Source organism: Perna viridis, chromosome 14 (assembly GCF_037379345.1).
Source record: "Perna viridis isolate PV_CMFRI_1.1 ecotype Kerala chromosome 14, ASM3737934v1, whole genome shotgun sequence".
In the NCBI taxonomy this organism is placed as follows: domain Eukaryota; kingdom Metazoa; phylum Mollusca; class Bivalvia; order Mytilida; family Mytilidae; genus Perna; species Perna viridis.
In genome coordinates, this window is record NC_142458.1 from 28,216,593 (window position 1) to 28,236,590 (window position 19,998).

At 31.5% G+C, this 19,998-nt stretch overlaps 1 protein-coding gene across 6 annotated transcripts in view; it reads right to left on the reverse strand.

The window, feature by feature from the left end:
* Positions 1-18,924, reverse strand: part of LOC148598883 (uncharacterized) — a 36,626-nt gene extending 17,702 nt beyond the window's left edge. For 2 of the 6 annotated variants that reach the window (XM_088560951.1, XM_088560950.1), the window contains exons 1-5: positions 18,767-18,924; positions 6,253-6,487; positions 4,000-4,122; positions 3,413-3,532; positions 1,136-1,258 (exon numbers count right to left, since the gene is read on the reverse strand). In XM_088560951.1, coding sequence (XP_088417077.1) covers positions 1,136-1,258; positions 3,413-3,532; positions 4,000-4,122; positions 6,253-6,487; positions 18,767-18,799 — 634 coding nt within the window. In that variant the 5' untranslated portion in view covers positions 18,800-18,924. Of the gene's footprint in view, positions 1-1,135; positions 1,259-3,412; positions 3,533-3,999; positions 4,123-6,252; positions 6,488-7,497; positions 7,619-8,867; positions 9,039-12,208; positions 12,229-18,766 lie in introns of those variants that run through there. The other 4 variants (XM_088560953.1, XM_088560952.1, XM_088560954.1 and 1 more) reach the window with 4 other exon arrangements.
* Between the last annotated feature and the right edge of the window lie 1,074 nt (positions 18,925-19,998).

Here is a 19,998-nt window from a genome sequence, read left to right on the forward strand (position 1 = left end):
TCACAATATAATTTTCACATTCCAACTTTGACTGGGAATTTAGAGAAAATTAAATCACTGCAAAAATAACCACTGATACATTAAGTTTTTGCATTGTGATCCAGCTGACTGGCATTTGTCCATCATTCTCCATGTCTACTCCATTGACCTCAACATTGTTTTAAATACATGCATATATTGTGTAGTAACTGTTTAGAAATAACAGGAAAATTTCTGATGAACTGATAACATAAGGTAATCTTGATCCTGGAGGATCATAAAAGAATCTGCATTTACGGCCCAAAATATGAAGAAAAGGTTGCTTGGGTCAAACAGCCATTCAAATGATTACCATTTGTTTTGTTAGTTATTTTGACACTTTGTTTTCACACCTGAAACAACCATTCACTGATAATCAAAAAACATACCCTATTCAAATACCTAATTCAGTTGTAACTAACTCAGAGCTGTGTATAATTATGTGTAAACAACACTTGTATATTTTTGTAATTTTTGAAAATTATAAAGATCTGTAATTTCCAAGTTTTTACATGTATGAATAAATAGTGCTATCACAGGAACGTTATGCATGGTTATGCAATATGTAATGAACCTATGGTAAGTACACAGAAGAAAAAATTGTTTCAATGCAAGATTTCATTAACATACTGCCTTGATTCAAATTTTCAGTTATTTTTGTCGCTTTGCACAGCAATTACATGTTTACTGGTGTATAACTGGCAAGTGTACAATATATGTAAAGGTATACACATATCATGATTGTTTTTTGTTTTGGAAAATGACAATGGTGGATACTCCAAGAATTCTTATTTTATTACAGCAAATCATAATGATCCATTAGATTGTTATACCAACCTGTAGTAGCCAAGGCAGTAATACCAACCTGTAGTAGCCAAAGCAGTAATACCAACCTGTAGTAGCCAAGGCAGTAATACCAACCTGTAGTAGCCAAGGCAGTAATACCAACCTGTAGTAGCCAAAGCAGTAATACCAACCTGTAGTAGCCAAGGCAGTAATACCAACCTGTAGTAGCCAAGGCAGTAATACCAACCTGTAGTAGCCAAGGCAGTAATACCAACCTGTAGTAGCCAAGGCAGTAATACCAACCTGTAGTAGCCAAAGCAGTAATACCAACCTGTAGTAGCCAAGGCAGTAATACAACCACATGTGTTACACTGCACTTCAATATTCTTAGAATGTAACAGTTGAACCAGAGGGGGGATAACTCCACAGGTCACCAACACTTCTTTATTTTCTGCTAAAATTATAGAAGCAGTAAAAATTGTTTACTTAAGTACGAGTCCACATAAAATTTTCCATATTAAAGTGATTCATGGTGAAGAAAAACCCACCAAACAAACAATGCTTTTTCAATCTGCATATGCTATATTTTTTACAAAACAGTTGTCCTTTCCTTATTTAGATCTGTACTTTTGAGAAAATCATACATTTATCTCCCACCAAAACCAACCAATTCATACAAAATCAAGATTGAGAACTGTTGCAAAGTGCTAATTTCATGTAAAATCTATATAAATTTTATCTTAAAAACGCAACACACATATGAAGAACTATGACTTGTTATGTGGTCTGTAACTGATTCTGAATAAGAAATAAAAGTGAATTCGGTGGGTTTTTGACATGCATGAATCACCTCCTGTCTGATTTTTATAAAGACTGCTACTTAATACATGTACTTACAATGCAATAGCAGCTAATGGTTTTTTTAAAAGAAGACGCATGATTATTAAGACAAGGACAAGTAAAAACTTCATCTGATATTTCACTTCCATGACATATATACTGTGAAAGTACTTATATTCATGAAGTATCAATTTTCTTGTATTTCATTGTCGCTTTAAACTACAGAATTAAAATCCCAACAAAATACGAATTTCTGCTTATTTGTATTGTGGGAAATGTCAAAACACAAATTAAAAATCCACAAACCAATGATTTGTCTACAATCCACAAAAACTGACTTCCTCCAATAAAAGTACTTTTACAGTTATATTTTTTTATATACCAAGACCTGTAGCTTTGTCAGTCAGTGGAGCAAAACAAAATATTGACTTGAACTGTAACCCATCAAGCTACCATAAAATACAAAAGATAAGATTTATATCGTTATATGTTTGGAATAAATACAAAAAAAAAAAAGCTTAATATCAATGAAAAATATTCAAAGTTTGTGGTAGTGGACAATTTTTTTTATCTTGAAACCAAGAATAGTACATCTTCTGTTATGCCTTTCCCATTGGTGTTAACAAAAATTAAAGGAAGGAAATTCATATGATCTATATGAAACTAGCCTTGAATATTAAAAAAAAGCAACCAAGCTTTTGTTTATAAGTAGAACAGCAACTTCATGGAAATATAAATTCATCCCCTTCTTGTTATGCAGAACAGAGGATGTCTCACTTAGCCTTGTATCAAGGAAGTTCAATACTTGATCAAGAATTGCCATTTCCTGAATTTAAAGTCAGATGGTTTTTAACAAAACTTTCCTTAATAAGAAGTTTTGATTGATTTTTTATATCCCTGCTCAATGAATCGAGTATAAACTGTCTGTCTATCTGTAAAATTTAGACTTCCATATAATAAACTATTTTCTATTTATGAGTAAATCAATATTGACTTCATTCATTTGCTAATCACTTGTAAAAAAATCTAAAACGGGGTTTTCCACAAACAAATAAGGAATTTATATAAGTGGGTTTTAATATTTTTGGTTTGTCAATTTTTTTAATTTCTTTTTATCTGCAAGATGATTTTATCACAGCATTAAGGTTTTCAATAAAAAATTTTAATTTTTGTCTAAAGTTAATTTGCAGTTGGACTAAACTTTAAAAACAATGCACATCAGTACATGAGAAAACAACAGTTTTTTGTAGTATCCACCTAAATTGGTCAAGATTAATAAGACATTCTAAGTCATTATATATCTTTTACACCTTTTTAAATAAAATCTCCAGAAAAAAAAAATACTATAAATTCCTATTGAAATGGGCAAAAGGAAAACCATTTAAAACAAAAAGTCTGAACTTTAGCTAAAAAAGCAAAGCTCTACGAAATAATTATTACTTATTTAAATATGAGATAAATGATCACTGTTATTATTTAAAGTGAATTATTTCAGGGGGAGAGTGGCACAAAATACAAACAATAGATGGCATAATATTAACGTTTTCAAGGATAAGAAAAAAAAATTTGGAATTGTATGCAATTTGAATCTTGTTTTATAAACTTCATTTCCTAAATTTCTCCATGAACACAAAAATAATTAATTTAACAATATCAAATGACAGAAAATAAGATGGATTAGTGCTGGAGGTTTCAAAATTTCTTGTTTAAGGATTCTTGGTTTTCCTGTAAGTAAAACATCTAAACTTCATTTAAAATTGGTTCTTACCTGGACCTAACATTGAGAAATTACTGACAGCCAAAGTGGCTGCTTTCTGTACATGTAGATCACGTGATCTGAGTAGTTCCACTAGGGGACGTGCAATAGGAATTGTGAGTGGGGAAGACACTGAAAGAAATGAAAAAAAAAATGTTATTTTATACATATAAAATTAGAATATTCCTTGACTATAATATTTTGCTTAATTGCGCCAAAATGAATTATCCAGTTCATTTTTTTCACGAAGATACTCTGAAAGTTTGATGAAAGTGCATTGATAATGATTTTTGGTCTGAAATACATTTCATGGAATTTCAACAAACCTAGCATACTGTTTGTGTATTCTTCTAATATTGCAGATTTCTTAATAACTTGCATGTAAGTCTTGAAAAGTATGGATAAACAGTGTAATTGTAATATGTGAACTCCAATAACTCTACAACTCAAGTGTATCATTCTTTTACCATGTTCTGGTCATTTATATCAGTATATAATCCTTTTATCTAACTTGGGTAAAATAATAACACGTGTCCTATTTGTAGTAAAACACAAACATGAGTCTCCATGAAATAGTTCTAAGTTAATCAATGCCTTACTTCTCTCACTGACTTCTGTAAAACAGAGGGCAGCGGATCTCTGTAACTCTTCATTGTCAGAGTAGGTCAGTATACACATAGCTCTAATGTGTTCCTCTGTCAGTACAGGGTCACCACTGGCTTCTGAAAAAAAGAATAAATCAATGTTAACATACAATTAACATTCACAATTCCTGTTTTCTAACTCAGGTCATGTTCTTGGATTTAGATGTATTTAATAAATTATCCCAATGGTGATGATTCTGTATTGTTTTGACTAATATTAAATGTTTGTACTAGAAAATATAAAGTAGAGGCCCACACCTTCTTTTTATCAAGTAACAGTTATCATAGACATCAACAAGAGGTGATTCATGTATGTACAAAACCCACAAAATTTACTTTGATTTCTGATTCAGAAACACTGTTACACACCACATAACCAGACTTTGTTTGTCTTATGGTTGTTGTAGTTTTTAGATAAAAATTATATCAGTTGTATATTAGAAATAGGCTTAAGAGTTAACCCTCTAGATTTGATTGATTTACAGCGTAAGTGAAAGGTGAATATATGGTTTTCTCTAAAATACAGTTCTGTACTACAGTTAATGCAAAATTATGGTGAATGTAGAAGACAAGATCACCTTTAGTTCGATGAAGTTTTTTGCACCTTGTGTCCTCTTATCATTGACAATGCCTGTATTTATATGTATTGGTACTAACAAACATCCAGGAAACATGTGTGATATGTGCAATTGCTTATCATGTATAACTCACATCAAATATTTTCAAAATATGTTACATAATCTCACAGCTACTTATATAAAAGTATACAAGAATATTGGTACTCAATAAAGTTCAGGTCTACTACATACATGTACCTGATGGAATATATTTTTATGGTTGATGCAGACAATGATTTCAAGATTACTAACAATTGTTTGATTTTTTAATTTCTTATAAGCAGTTACATCACATCAAACATAAATCTGATTTCCTGAACAGGGTCTCAAATTAAAGGTGGTCGCAACTACACTTTTGTATATGACCCCCATTTCTAACCTAGGACCCTTAAAATTTCAATTAATTGTGTCCTAAATCTTCAACCGTTAAATTAACACTATATTGTGGACCATTGATTTTAATGAAAAAGACCATTTAAGTACCACTCTGTGTAAGAATCAGGCAATGGGTGGCATGTTATTTTCCCCAATTTAGTCATTTTTGCCTAAAATATATTCAGTACATCTAGAAAACAACCACAAAGCTATTTAAGTGTATCCTGAAGCATCTGTGAAAATATTGTGGACCACTGATTTTCCTGAAAAGGACCATTTAAGTACCATTCTGTGTAAGAATCAGGCAATGGGTGGCATATTATTTTCCCCAATTTAGTCATTTTTGCCTAAAATATATTCAGTATATCTAGAAAATAACCAAAAAGCTATTTAAGTGTATCCTGAAGCATCTGTGAAATAGATATTTTTTACTGCTTACATAGGGAAAGAGTGCGGGACAATTTTCCCACCATTTTTCCATAGTGCATTTCAACTAAATTTGACTAACAATATCTTAAAAGGCAAATTTTACAAACAGTTTGATGATTATTTCTGGTATAATTAATTGGTTAAAGCAATAAAATCTCTGCATTTGTTTCCTTCATGTGTCAAGCCTTATATACATTTTGCCTGATTCTTATACGGAGATAGTACTTAAGTTGGAATCTTGGAAAAGTCCAGGACCTTTATTTTTGAAAGTTAATTTTAGCCAATGTTGAAAAAAAATTGTCAGTGCCTCAGTCTTGGATGACACAGTTTGGACAAGAGAGATATCTTATGACAACTTGAACAACTACATTTTAGATTTTGCTGAAAATTGTTCTTACATGTATTTCATAGTACTAAACAACTGTGCAAAGTTTCAAAACAATTTATTCATCCAATTGTGTGGCTTGGTATAAAATCTTTACAGTAAGGGTTTTGTAATGGTCTGTCAGGTGATGGCAAACAAATGGACTTATAATTTTGGCCATGATAGATTTTGGGCTAACAGCTTTTTGTGAAAATCACAGATGTACTTTAAGATAATCTAACTTATAATCAGTAAAATACTTAACTTCAGGAAAAAGGAATTTAAAACCTGTCAATTTTCTTAGTTTACCTAAGGAAGTTTATTATATGTATGTGACTCCTTTTAACCAACGGAAGATCAACTCTATTTCCTGAACATCATCATTGTATCATTATGTGCTGTAATAAGAATGCTTAGATTTACCCATTTCCATGTAATGTAGTAAGTTCTGAACAGCTTTTTTCTCACTATCCAGTAATATCATCTCATAGCCATTCCCATTCATAGATTTGGTATCTGTCGGTCCATGATAACACCCACACGATAGACAACATAGACAGTACTCCAACAGCTTCTTCAGCATATCAAGAATCTCTTGTAAAACACAAGGTTTTGATTTCTCAATCTTAATATCAAACTGGTCCATAGCTCGTGAGGCCTGAAAAAAAAAGATTAGGAGGTAAATTTCAACCTTTGCACTATGATGTAAAAACTGCATGGTCACTAATATTGCTGCAAAGTCATGCAAAAGAATAATTAAAAGTTTTAACCCCTGCATTTTGCTTTCAAATTGGACCAAAATGTATTGGAAGCCTAAAAAAGGTTTGACCTTGCATTTTGAAGTCAAACTGCATGGTCCATGTCCTAGTAAGTAGAAAGTTACTGCATGGTCCATGTCCTAGTAAGTGAAAAGTTACTGCATGGTCCATATCCTAGTAAGTAAAAAGTTGTTATCTTGTTATCATGATCTGTTTATGGTGTTATTTGCAGTTATGGGTACCTGTCTAAAAATTTAAAATTTATCTTTATGCAACAATAATAACTTTGATGTCATAATCTGTACATGTATTTAAAGGCTTGGACAGAAAAATTAGTTCTTTGGTACTACTAAAACTTTATTTTATTTCATAGTTACTGAATGTCAAAAATTATTTAATGAGTACGAATAATTTGCTGTAAATTCGGAAATTATTGTGATGTTTTAAATTCTACAAAAACTCTAATTACAGAATTTTTAACATTAAAAGATCCAAGGAGGGTTAATTCTGAGGGTTGCAAGCTCACAATTTGTTGGAAAATTGTGTAAATTGAGAAAAAGAAGAGCCAGGAAATCATCTTCAATCCCAAATTTCTATACATTTCTGGATCTGGCCCTCTTTAACATTACCAATGCAAAAGAATATAAACAAAAGTTGTCAAACAGGAAATAGATAAACCCAATATTATGATATAACATGCCTATAATAAAACTTCAACTAAAATATCAAGTGGCTGTGATATGCAGTTACTCAAAAACACAAACACAAGTTTGGATAGAACCATGCATGGATGAACACCATGAAAAGTAGATCCTATTCATCCAAGTATTTTATAGTTAAGTACATGTGTTTATACAATGTATGAAATAATTACACCATATATTACCAGTAAAAGATTTAAAGAACTTACAACTGGAAATTAATTGGTAGTTCCTATTACAATAGTATATTCATTCATAATACACACATATGCAGCTGTATACACTGTGCTCATATGACAGAACAAACTCTTCATTTAGCAAATAGAACAAAAAGTTTTTAAATGACCGAATTATTCAAAGGTTGACATTCATACATGTACATCAAAACAAGTATATTGTAATGTATATACTAAGTAATATTGCTATAAATATACAAAAATCTAGGTTATATACTGTGCAGTCATTAATTTTCATATGCAGACATCATGATATCATTTTTTATATGGAGTGAACAATTCATGATACATTCACACATGATAAGCACTTTTTCAGTGATTTATATTACTAGTATGTATAAATTCCATGCCAAATAGTTTTTCAATGGACACGAATGAAGTAAATTTATTAGAAGGGGCAATGCTAATACTGGATTTAACAATTTCTACCAAATATGGTATGAGCTGTGTTTAATTTGAGTAGCCACAAAAAAACACAAACAAAAAAAAAGTAATACCCATATACATTCAATGTTCTACATTTATTATTGTGTATGATAATTAAGGAAAAGTGTGCTGGACAAAATGACACCCCACAAAACACAACAAAACATTTTGACATGAATTTTTCACATACAGTCAAACCCAAAAAATTATCTTGTGACACTAGGCTAGACCTATAATTCTATTCAGCCCCCTGAAATACTGGATTCATCCTTGGAAGAAAGGGAAGGTAGAAATTATTGATAATAGACTTCTATAGAATCTGTTAATTTTCTAACTACCAGTACCTGTAATTAGGGTATGAATTAATTGAAAAACACTTTCAACAAGTTCTGTGGATGGCATGGGTTCATAGACTACGCACTGTATAATTTACACCTGTCAAACTATAGCAGGCAATTATAAAAAAATATAATAAGGAGATTTTCCAGACAAATACTTAGATACATGTAGCAATAACTCTTCATTATTTGACTACAAAAAAAAAAAAAAAAAAAAAAAAAACATTTCAAATAAGATCACATATTTTTGATGTCAGAAATCAGCAAATGATCATCTGGCATTTGAATAGTCTTTTTGTCAATGATTTTTTTCTTCATTCCTGGAGTTTGTATTTACAGGTGACATTATACAGTAAAACCTGTCTAAAGTGAACATGTTTGGTTGTTTGGTGAATATTCCACAAGTTTAAAAGAACAATTTATGTACATACTAGAATTCCTTTTTAAATTTAATTTTGTAATAGATTTTTTTTACATGTGTTAAAAAAATCAATTGACAAATATCTATATACTTTAGTAACATGTATACATGTATGTACTTGCTATCAAAAAATAGTACAGGTATATAAATTTACTTACATGTAAACATATATCAAGTAATATTCCAATATAATAATTTTGAAGTTCTGTATAGAAAACTTATAAATTATCATCCAAAAAATTCACTACATGTATGTGCCCTCTAACACTTTTTAATTGTACATAAATACTACTTTTTCACACATTAATGCCCTAAAGAATGTTGAAGCCACATAAAAAGATCCTTCCACAATGATTAGACAAGAATAAAACCATTTAAAACAACAAAGAAAAATTGACATCTCCTGACAATCACCTTTACTATCAATTGATTATTATCATTTATGTAAGATTAAAACAGCTGGCCAGAGGTCAAGGGTCAAAAGTAGATTAGCACAGTAAGACAGATCAATCTCACCTGGGAAATATTGCTTATTTTTTTATTGGATTTGTCATGTTTACAAGTCAACAAAATCATAACTTCATATTTAACAAGTATATTGACATTGTATATAATGAGTATGAATACATGTATGTTGAATTTGTCAAAGAGTCACAGTCACAGTCGCCAGGATGAAAAATGTCAGCTCAAGGCCACCCATGGGTCTTCAATGAATGACAAAGGAACCCTCTGTATAATATATTTACCTTAAATTATGAAACCAAATAATCTTTTGAGAATAGATATATAAAGAGGGCCAATTTTTGACAGTAACAATCTCTATAACTATACATGTATGAGAATAATAACATGTACAATTAAGATTCTCGCCTGAATATAGCTGAAATATCGCTGCTTGGGCGTTAAACCCCAACAAACAAACAAACAAACAAACAATTAAGATTTTCTCCAGGTTCTTAGGAGGAATTGTACCAAAAGTCCTTACTGTTCTTTAGCATGTATAAACAAAATATGCAAGAATCACAAATTTTAGGGGGGGGGGGTGGCATTGGGTGTTTTCAGGAGGATTCCCTTTAAAAAGGCTCCAGAAAAAACACAGAGAATATGTACATAAATTATGCATATAGCCCATAATTTTTCTAATCAAGGAGTTCTAAAATTCAGACAATGCCAATTGTAAAGTGATTCATGGTGTAGTAAAACCCACCAAACAAACAATGCTTTTTCAGTCTACACATGCTACATTTTCACATGACTATTTCTGTATTCAGGTTTGCACTTTTGAGAAAATCATATATCTTCCACTTAAGGAGGTAGACCTAGGGTAAGGGACATAACTCTTGAAATCAGTAATGTTTGTATCATATTCAATTTCACAAAAGCCTCTCAAGCTTTTGTTTGAAGCAGAATAAAATCAATCCAATTTAATTAGATGCTTCCATAAAGTGGATGTAAAATGCTGCATACAAATGTTCCAATGATTTTTAAGAGTTGTCTCCCTTACCTTAGGTCTACCTCCTTAAATCAACCAAATCAATCATAATCAAGAATGATAACTCTTGCCAATTCCATGTACAATCTATATAATTTTTATCAAAAACAAAATCAGAAACAAAATTGAATTTGGTGGTTTTTTGACATGCATGAATCACCTCCTGTCTGATTTTTATAAAGACAGCTACTTAAATCTCAAAGCAAACTTAAACTTTCTCCTCGCCTACACACCAGTCATAATGCTTTAGGAATTATAAGTCTCTACTTCTACTTCAACGTGCAGTAATCACTAAAACTTAAACATACTTAAGGCTACAAAGTAGAAGGGGTAATAGTGAAACTATATTTTTACCAAAAGGGTTTATTAATTTGTCATGTTAATTACATGTACATGTGGAAATAACATTAATGATAAATGTACAGTTCAAATATAGAAAATATAACACATGACAATTAAATCATGTACACATCTCATTTGCAAAAAAAAATAAAAAAGTATTTTACATTTATAAAAAAATGAAAATGCACTTTACTTGAATTACAATTTGTATGTACAATGTATATGGGCATTCGGGCTATACGTAATTATTTTAAAATGGTCTTCTATAATTTCAATTCAATGAGTTACCTCCCCTTCAAAATTTTCTGTTTCTTGCTCCACCGCAGACTTAATGAAATCCATCTTTTCTAAGCTACACCAAAGACTACTGCCTGCTGACATACATGTACCTGAATTTATACCTACAGTTGTATTCCAAGCTGTGAACAAATAGGTCATTGATTATTCTATAGTTTTTTTTATTTTTTAAGGTTTAATAATTCTGACATCAATTTCATACATGTAAGTACATGTATATATAAAATGAAAATTATTTTCCTTTATTCTTTATTTTGGGTTGTATTGTTCTGCTAGTTCTCTAAAAACTTGAGAATAACAGTCCACAGACACTATCTATGCCATAGAGATGATTCATGGTGTATAAAAGCCCATTATAACAACCAAATAACAAACTAGGACTGGTTTTGTGGTCTGTAACTGTTCCTGAATTACTAGTAGAAATAAAAGTGCATTTGATGGGATTTTGAAATGCAAAAATCACCTCCTGTCTGATTTTCATAAAGACCATACTTAGTACTAATTGTCTTGCAATCTGATATTTTCCTGTATCAATCAATTGCAACCAGATAAAATAGACATAAACATTTGGAATATATTTCTTTTACAGACAATATATATACATGTACATAGTCAATATGGTAAAATTCATATCAAAATATTTTAACAGCATTTACAAACAGTAATGCCTTACTAAGTTATTTATTTGTAATGTAAATATTTTTCTTAATTAACCATTTCTTTAACAATCACCAGTCCACTTATACAATATCTTAAATGTATACTTCTTGTAAATGTATAAGAGGTCATTAACCATTTAAAATTATATGCAAAATAAATTACCTTAGGATAGAGGAGAAGACACTATTTTAATGATAGCAAGATAACAATGATCTTCCAACATATCTGTACACTGACCTCAGTAATATTACACACTAAATTAGTTTTTATGGCTCAATGACATTTAAAAAAATATATTAGTAAAATGCAAGACAAAGAGACTGTGAAGAGGACATTTACTTTTAACATAGAACACATATGAAGCAAACCTTTATGTATACAGATGTATTCTACCCATAAATTTAAATCTGAACTCATGGATTGACTAGTACATTAACACTGATAATGGTCTATGGCAGATCTTTTTTTAATATATTTGTATTTCAGGATAAGATATTATTTTGCCAATAAAACAGATCCTGCTTTATAGTACTTAGACAAATTGAGCATTATGTTTGGTCTGCTAGCATGTACAATAGCACACAAGAATTAGACTTGTCACAACACTCCCATTATTGTATATGTCATGCATGTGAAATAGATCAACAAACAGTACACATGCATGCAACTAAAACGTGCAAGAACAACCCAATGGAAGAGGTTACTGACCTTGCTACTCAGTTTCTAATCTAGACATAGATTTTAGTAAGTTAATTACATGTTTGTTTGAAAAATAAGAATACAGACATTTTCCTCTATGAAATCTACATGTATTACACAAACTTCTTCCTCCCTGCCAATGACAAATGGGAGAAATGAGCACTAGGAGGAGTTTTCACTGATTTCTCCCTGATACATGTAGGCTAATACTTATCTACATTACTATTTCTGAACCAACAAGATTTCACTTTATATACATGTACACCACTTGCTAAGCAGAAAAGCTACAAATTTTAATGTCTTAGGGAACAAACAAACACATGGCAGACCCCCCTACATGTAAATAATCCAAGTCTATATCTTTTTGTGATTGTAAAATAAGGGCATTAACACTTACAAAAATGACTGTACAAGTAAATATAGTTTGACCTTGGATTTAATTAAATAAAATCAATTAACAGGTATACTCTTTACTTAAAGAATGAGCTTCATCATTGGCATTCTGGTTATATTTAAGTATAAACTGAAGACACTGACCTAGTGAATAAGCAGCTGGCTAAACTATTAGTTATGACAAACGTGTTCTCCCCAGGCCATTATAGCGCTGTACTTTGCAGCGCTACGATTTATTAGCACTGTGCTATCAGTAATTAATTTTAGTTAGAATGCACTATGGGCACTGTGCTATAATTTTGGAGGAAGGCCGTAAGAGCTGTGCTATGCCAGTAAGCACTGTGCTATTTAAAACTTATGGGGAGAACACTGAACAAATAATAATACTGTCTAACTCCGGGTAATTATAGGACTGACACTATTAGATTATTTAATATTTTTCAATGAAAGGGACTTTCTCATGCTTATCTCTTTGAGCGGCTTTGCCACAAGACGGATGAGTATGAGAAAGTCCCGCGAGTTGAAAAAATATTTAATAATCTGTTTATTGCTGTTTTGCTGAATTGTAAGATATTAGTTTTCTTTTATTTTCAGTTTTCTTGACCTACATATGTAAGTTTCATAAGCGTCACAAAATTTCCTTTCGTGACAATTTTTCAGCGACGTGCCACGTGACGTAACGAATGTTGTGCAGCTGTGATACACATTTTTTTTTAAAAATCGGTTAACTATGACAGTCGCATTTAAAATTTGTGGAATAATTTTGGGATTTATTCATTCTAATCGGGTAAGTTACTGTATTTAAGCATTTTCCATTGTAGACTAGAAAATATTGCCACTAATTAGCCATTATTTCATATGCAGTAAACAAACAGACATTTGTGGTACTTGGGTTATCAAATATTCCTACGCTGTTGCTTGTAAGTCATGCGAGGACATAGAAACTAGCAATAATTTTCATTCTCACTCGACTGGCATGAGATTGAAAAGTATTGTATGCAAGATCAAAAGATTTTTTAACAAAATAGCAATAAAAATAGATATACTACACAAGTCCTTAATTGTAAAATTAGGATGATGCAATTAAAACTTGTACACTGTAAATAAGACTTAAAACCAAATTTACATTCAGAACATTACACATGTATATGTATAACTGTAACTTTAGGTCTAAATATTTTGTCTTATGAGCTTAAGTACAATAACCCACTTGTGCCAAGGAGAATGCATCTGCAATGTTAGAAACTGAATTTACATAGACAGCACTGTACATTTTAAATCAACCTGAGCCAATTTCATCATAGACTTCTCAATATTCATGACATACATGCATGTACCAAGATACACTCTTGATGCATGTATAAAGCAGGTTTTTAGCTCTAGTCTGTCACTTTCATATGCAAAAAAAAAATAGAGTTTTACTCCAGAAACAGGTATTTTATTTCTAACAAGGACTTTATGTAACTATTCTCGTATAGTCCCTGATTTTATAACATGTTCACCTTCGTCCTTTAATGGCTTTATGCCATAAATTATGGACTAATTTATCTTACAATATAATTTGATTATTTTTTTTTTTTTATTATTTTTAACAAACTTGATTCTTTTTTCTAGTGATAAAAATTTCTAGCAAACTACATTTTGTACCTTGGACCATTAATTGTGTCCCCGTTTAATTATTTTGATATCTGAGTTGTATTTCCTTAATTAGATTTTGGGAATCCCCATTCTATTTGTTTACCGATTTTCCCGCCGCCAAAAGTCAAATGGCAAAAGTGTAAACAAATGTCATCCATTTTCTTTTATCAATTCTTTCATTTCGAAGTGTTCAGACACTTCCTAATGGGATAATCATTGTTAATTGGATTTAATTTATTCTGTTATTAGGTAAGTCTGTTTCTGAATGTATCACAGGGCTGTGAGGCTCGTACAATGTATGTAGCCACGTGCACATGGCCATAATTGTGTTTACCTTTGACCAAATGATGAGAGTTTTGATTGGCTCAATAAAATATTTACATTTGATTGACACCTCTCCTGAGATATTGTCAGTCACGGCGCCTGGTCTAACTACCTTTAATTGCCTTCAGTCGTAAATTGGTCATGGTCAATTAACTCTGACCAGGTGTCAACACAATTGTGTAATTAGAGAAAATATCTGTTTCTGATAAACTTCCTGTCAATTTTAATATACAAAACCTAGGCACCAAGATAATCGCCAACTGATTATTTTTGTCGCCAGATAAAATAAAAAATCGCAAATTGCGACATTGGCGATGCCCAGCGCTACCCCTGGAGTATAATCCAATGTTTGCTTACAAAGTAAAATCATAGAATTCTTTCATTATACATCGAATGCTAAAATGAGCAATTTTCTGCCAACCCACATATATTGTGTACATGTACAAGTTTTCATCCACATATTTATTTTTTAACTTACAGATATTACAATAAGAGGTTCCCAGGAGCCTGAATTGCTCACCTGGTTAAATTTTGCCTCTCAAGGGCAATAAATTTACAAAATGTAACAAGGAGTTGTCCAACAATTTTGACTCAAGAAGATTTTGATTGTACTTATCATAGGAATCATTGAAAGCTTCTTTCTATCTATCAAATATGTAGTTTTTATAAGATATTGTGTAAACCCCCCCCCAAAAAAAAAAAAAAAAAAAACAAAAAAAAAACAACAAAAAAAAAAACAACTTTTTTTTCACCTTCCAAGGGCAATAACTCTTACAAGGAGTCATATGACAACTTTGATCCCTTTGAAACTTTTCTATGCCTTCAAATGTACCATTTACCATTTTTTATCCCCATGTCAGTTCTATGCAGGATAACCCAAGGAACAATCATACCAAGTTGGGTTCCAATTGGTCAAGTACAATCAGAAGTGAAGATTTGTGAAAGAAATAACATTAGAAATAGCAAATAAAAGTAAAAAAAGGGCAATCACTCTAACATTAACTGCCATAACAAAGAGTAAATTGGCTAAACAACAACCATTGCAGAAGCTACTGGCAACTAAACGAAGAACAAGTGCCAATGGAATATAAACAATACAAAAAGCTTGTGAAAGGCTCTTTTCAAATTTCCCCCATAATGAAATTGGTGAAAAAACTTAGCATGGATATATGAAGTTATAATGCCAAATATTGTAAAACTTGTTCAGTGCTGCACACTTCTACCAGTCAATAGTGCTACATGTGAAAGAGGATTCTCTACCCAAAAATCGAATCAAGTCAAGGTTGAGAAACAATTTAAACAATAGTTCAGTGAATGACTTGATGAGAATTTCTGAGGATGGTCCTTCAATGAAAAACTTTGACTTAGCCAAGACCTTGAAATTCTGGAAGGATGAAAAATAGAGAAGGCTATATGAACCTTAAGTTATTGAACTAATCAATTGTGGTGCATGTGTAAATAATGAGTTTTTAGACATTAGATTGACTAGATGTGAAATTTAATAATAATTTAATGTCTTTTAATTGAAAAAAAAAATCAAATACATTAGTTAATGGTCTTATACCTTTTTGTCTTTTTGCATAGTCTTAGAAAGATGAAGTAGTTCAAAAAAGGAATGTCATTATATGATAACATCATGCAAAATTTAATAACTAATGAAACTTGTGCACACTGAGAAGTCTCCTCGGGATTTGAAACTTCTTATTTTTCTCTGAGGGAGAAGTGAAGTCTCCCTGAATTTTGGGTCTAGGATGGTCCCTAAACAATATACACATGCAGCAGTATACTGTATATTGTTTTCGTACACTTTAGTTGAACTTATATATATATATATATATCTTTATTCTCATTAACCATAACATAGGTACAGAGATATATAAAAAAACAAAATAAAATGTACAATTATACAATAATTATCAAATGAGCAGAAACATAGGAGGTACACAGATATCAACAATTTACCCAGGAGATTCTAACTTTTTATTAATAATATTAATAAATTTGCATAGCTTAACTAGCTCTGGTGGATGGCTGCTATTCATTAATTCATTGAGTTTAAGAATATTGGGGCGTAGATAAAATTTTTGTTTAATATGCATCTTTTGTTCATTATTAAGAGCTGAACAAACCAGAAGATAATGAAATTCATCCCCGATATCTTGATTTTGACATAATGTACAAGTTCGATTTTCTCTTGGAATATTAAGCCATCTACCAGATTCAATAGGTAGTTTATGGTTCATAGTATGAAATCTGCAAAGAGTTATAGCATTTTTGTCATTAAGAATGTTGAAATAATTTTCAAACTAAATTTTCTTTGTAAATCTTATAATTAAGAGCTTTTGGAGATTCATGTACCTTGGATAGCCAGTTCTGTTTAAAACTGTCTACAAGTGTTTGTTTTATAGAGGAATATAACCATGCCGTGCTAACGAATGATTGTTCGATCCACACATGCGATTTTCCGCTATCATCTAGTATCGACTTAACATATTGAAGCCATGGAGTATTAGCAAAATTCTTGTGCGCCAAGCGATAAAGAATACAAGGTATCTTACCATCGCTACCACTAATGAGCTTTGCCCAATAGTTGATAATTCGCAGTTTAATACATATATCAAGATGATAGCGTCTGAGTTCCCCGTATATCATGAAATCTGGAGTCGATTTTTTAACGTTCATAATTAATTTATAGAATTTAATATGCACCCTTTTGATTACAGAGTTATTGCCCGCGCCCCAAACTTCACAACCATATAGTAGTATTGGCTGTATAATCTTATCAAATAAATCTATTTGACATTCTATGGACAGGTTGTGTATCCTTCCATTCCGTATGAGATCATACATCGTGTGCGTTGCCTTATCTGCGTTATATTTTTTCTTTTTCGCAAATCCTCCTATCCTAGAAAAGACAACTCCAAGCTACATGAATTCATTTACAATATCTAATTCCTTTCCATTGTATTTCAAACTAATGTTATCAAGGGGTCTTCCCTTAGAAAATATAACAATTTGACTTTTATCCACATTAACCTTTAGTTTCCATCGAGTACAATATTCATGTAAAGAATTCAATTGGTTTTGAAGATCAATTGCAGTTTTGGACAATAGAACAGTATCATCTGCATATAATATAAGAAAAAGCTTAACATATTTATCAAGTTCTGTTTCTTTATCACCTGAGAGACTTTGTAAACCACAGATGTTATTCTCAGACAAAAAATTTTCTAAATCGTTCACATAAAGAGAGAACAATATAGGGGAAAGGTTTTCCCCTTGTCTGACTCCAGTATTACATGGGAAAAAATCAGAGTATTCTACACCATTAAATATTCTCGACTATATTATTATACATATTTTTAATAACATTATACATCTTGCCATCAATCGATGATTCTAATAATTTTGACCATAAACCTGGGCGCCAAACTATGTCGAAAGCTTTAGCAAAATCTATAAGTGCACAGAAAAGTTTCTTCTTTTTTTGTTTTAATAGTTCAAAAAGCAAATGTAATGAAAAAATGCTGTCAATAGTAGAATAACCGTCGGAAACCAAACTGATTCTCATTTAAGAGAGAAAAATCTTCTAAGAAAGATGTCAACCTATTATTCAATACCGATGTGAAAAGTTTACCCATGCAACTAAGAATAGTGATGGGCCTATAATTTTTGGGGTCAGATTTAACTCCTTTATTTTTATAGAATTGAAGAAGGTTTCCCAGCTTTTCGGAAGCTTTTTCATTTTACCCAGCAGTAGATAGAAATTGTACTATACATTTGTACATCATAAAAACCGTATAGCTGAAAACCACTGCAATGCTCCTGCATATACATTTTTTTTGTAACTTGGTGCAGGCATTGTAATGGTAGGATAAATCAGTTTTTAAAAAAGGCTAAACCTTCACCTTCATTTATTATTTATTATTTCTGGCGTATTACAACTCAAACAGGTACAGCATCCAATTGCCACTAGTCAAAATTGGTGAAAATGTCAACATATTATGCACTAGTACTTGAAAATTTGTTTGAATGAATCCTAGTTTTTTTCAATAAAACCGTTATTAATAAACGAGACCAAGCAAAGAAAAACATTATAATACTGGACTTTGAAGCCGTTATTTTTACGGCTTTGGCTGGAAAAAAATCGAAAATTATGACTCAGCCGCTCCAACTGCAAGAAGATCGATCACATTAAAACAAAAAACTTACATCGTAACCTTTCTTTCGTGGCGTTGACTCCATTTTTCAACAAAGAAAGTGAGATCTTATAACACCTGCTATCCTAGACTGTAACGGGGATGAAAGTAAACCATATCTTTAATCGTAACAGCTGATCAACCACAACAAAGACAAACCATTCATGCAGAAAAAAATAATGACTTCCGGTATTTGAATGGAATATGTCGCACCACACTAAACTCGTCCCATGAATTGTACTAGTATCGAGTCGTTTCGCTCCGATTACATGTTCGCCCCGGGTCGTTTCGCCCCGGTAAGCGAGTCGTTTCGCCTCGATTATATTTTACTGTTTTCATTAATAAAATATCACATTATTTATAAAATTATTTATAAATCATCATATCATTTACAAATATATATACTTCAATTCTAATGTTTTTATTATCATCCACGTTCTTTTGTTATTTTGACATCGTAATAGCAAATTGATTAATTAGTTTTATTATAAATTGTTATTATTTTAATTGGCTTTTCAATTTGAAATAACAATTAGGATATTGTTTAACAATAAACTACCTGACTTCAATCAACATGTTATAACAACAAAATAACAGATATATCAGGTAATCCAATTAATGACAAGTGTTTCATCCGAAGACCTGGAGCGTGACATCAACACCAAGTACATCAGCTTGCAGCAGCATCTGGAAGAAGCGTGGTTGGCGTACGAACAGCATAACATGACAACAGCACACTTCCTGAAGACTGTAAGCCACGTGTACGGTCTTAACTACCAGTAACTTATGTAGTGATCGTGAACATTACGGTCTATTGTGTACTGATAATAAACAGTTAATATGGGGTAAGCATTGCCTAAATCAGCGAGCTCCGTGAGCTTTACCGTACATGTACCGTATGTGCGAGACTCGTAAAAATTATAAAGGAATCACAAAGAGAGGGGTCGACCCGGATGAAAATTTATGCTTCGCAAGTGCAATATTTTCATTTATATTTAAGCAGCAAGCAAAATCAATATTTCTATTTGAAAATCTGTCTTGTTAACTAATGGAGGAGTTGTTTTTCAATAAATGAATAACTTTAACACCCCCCCCCCAAAAAAAAAAAAAAAAAAAAAAATTCCAACCCCATACCCCCTTACAGCACTTCGCAATACTTCACAAGTTTTATCCCTTAAGGGCATCTCTAGCAACATCCATTTCAGTTTCAATCTGTGCAGATACCGGAACAGTTCTCCACGGATG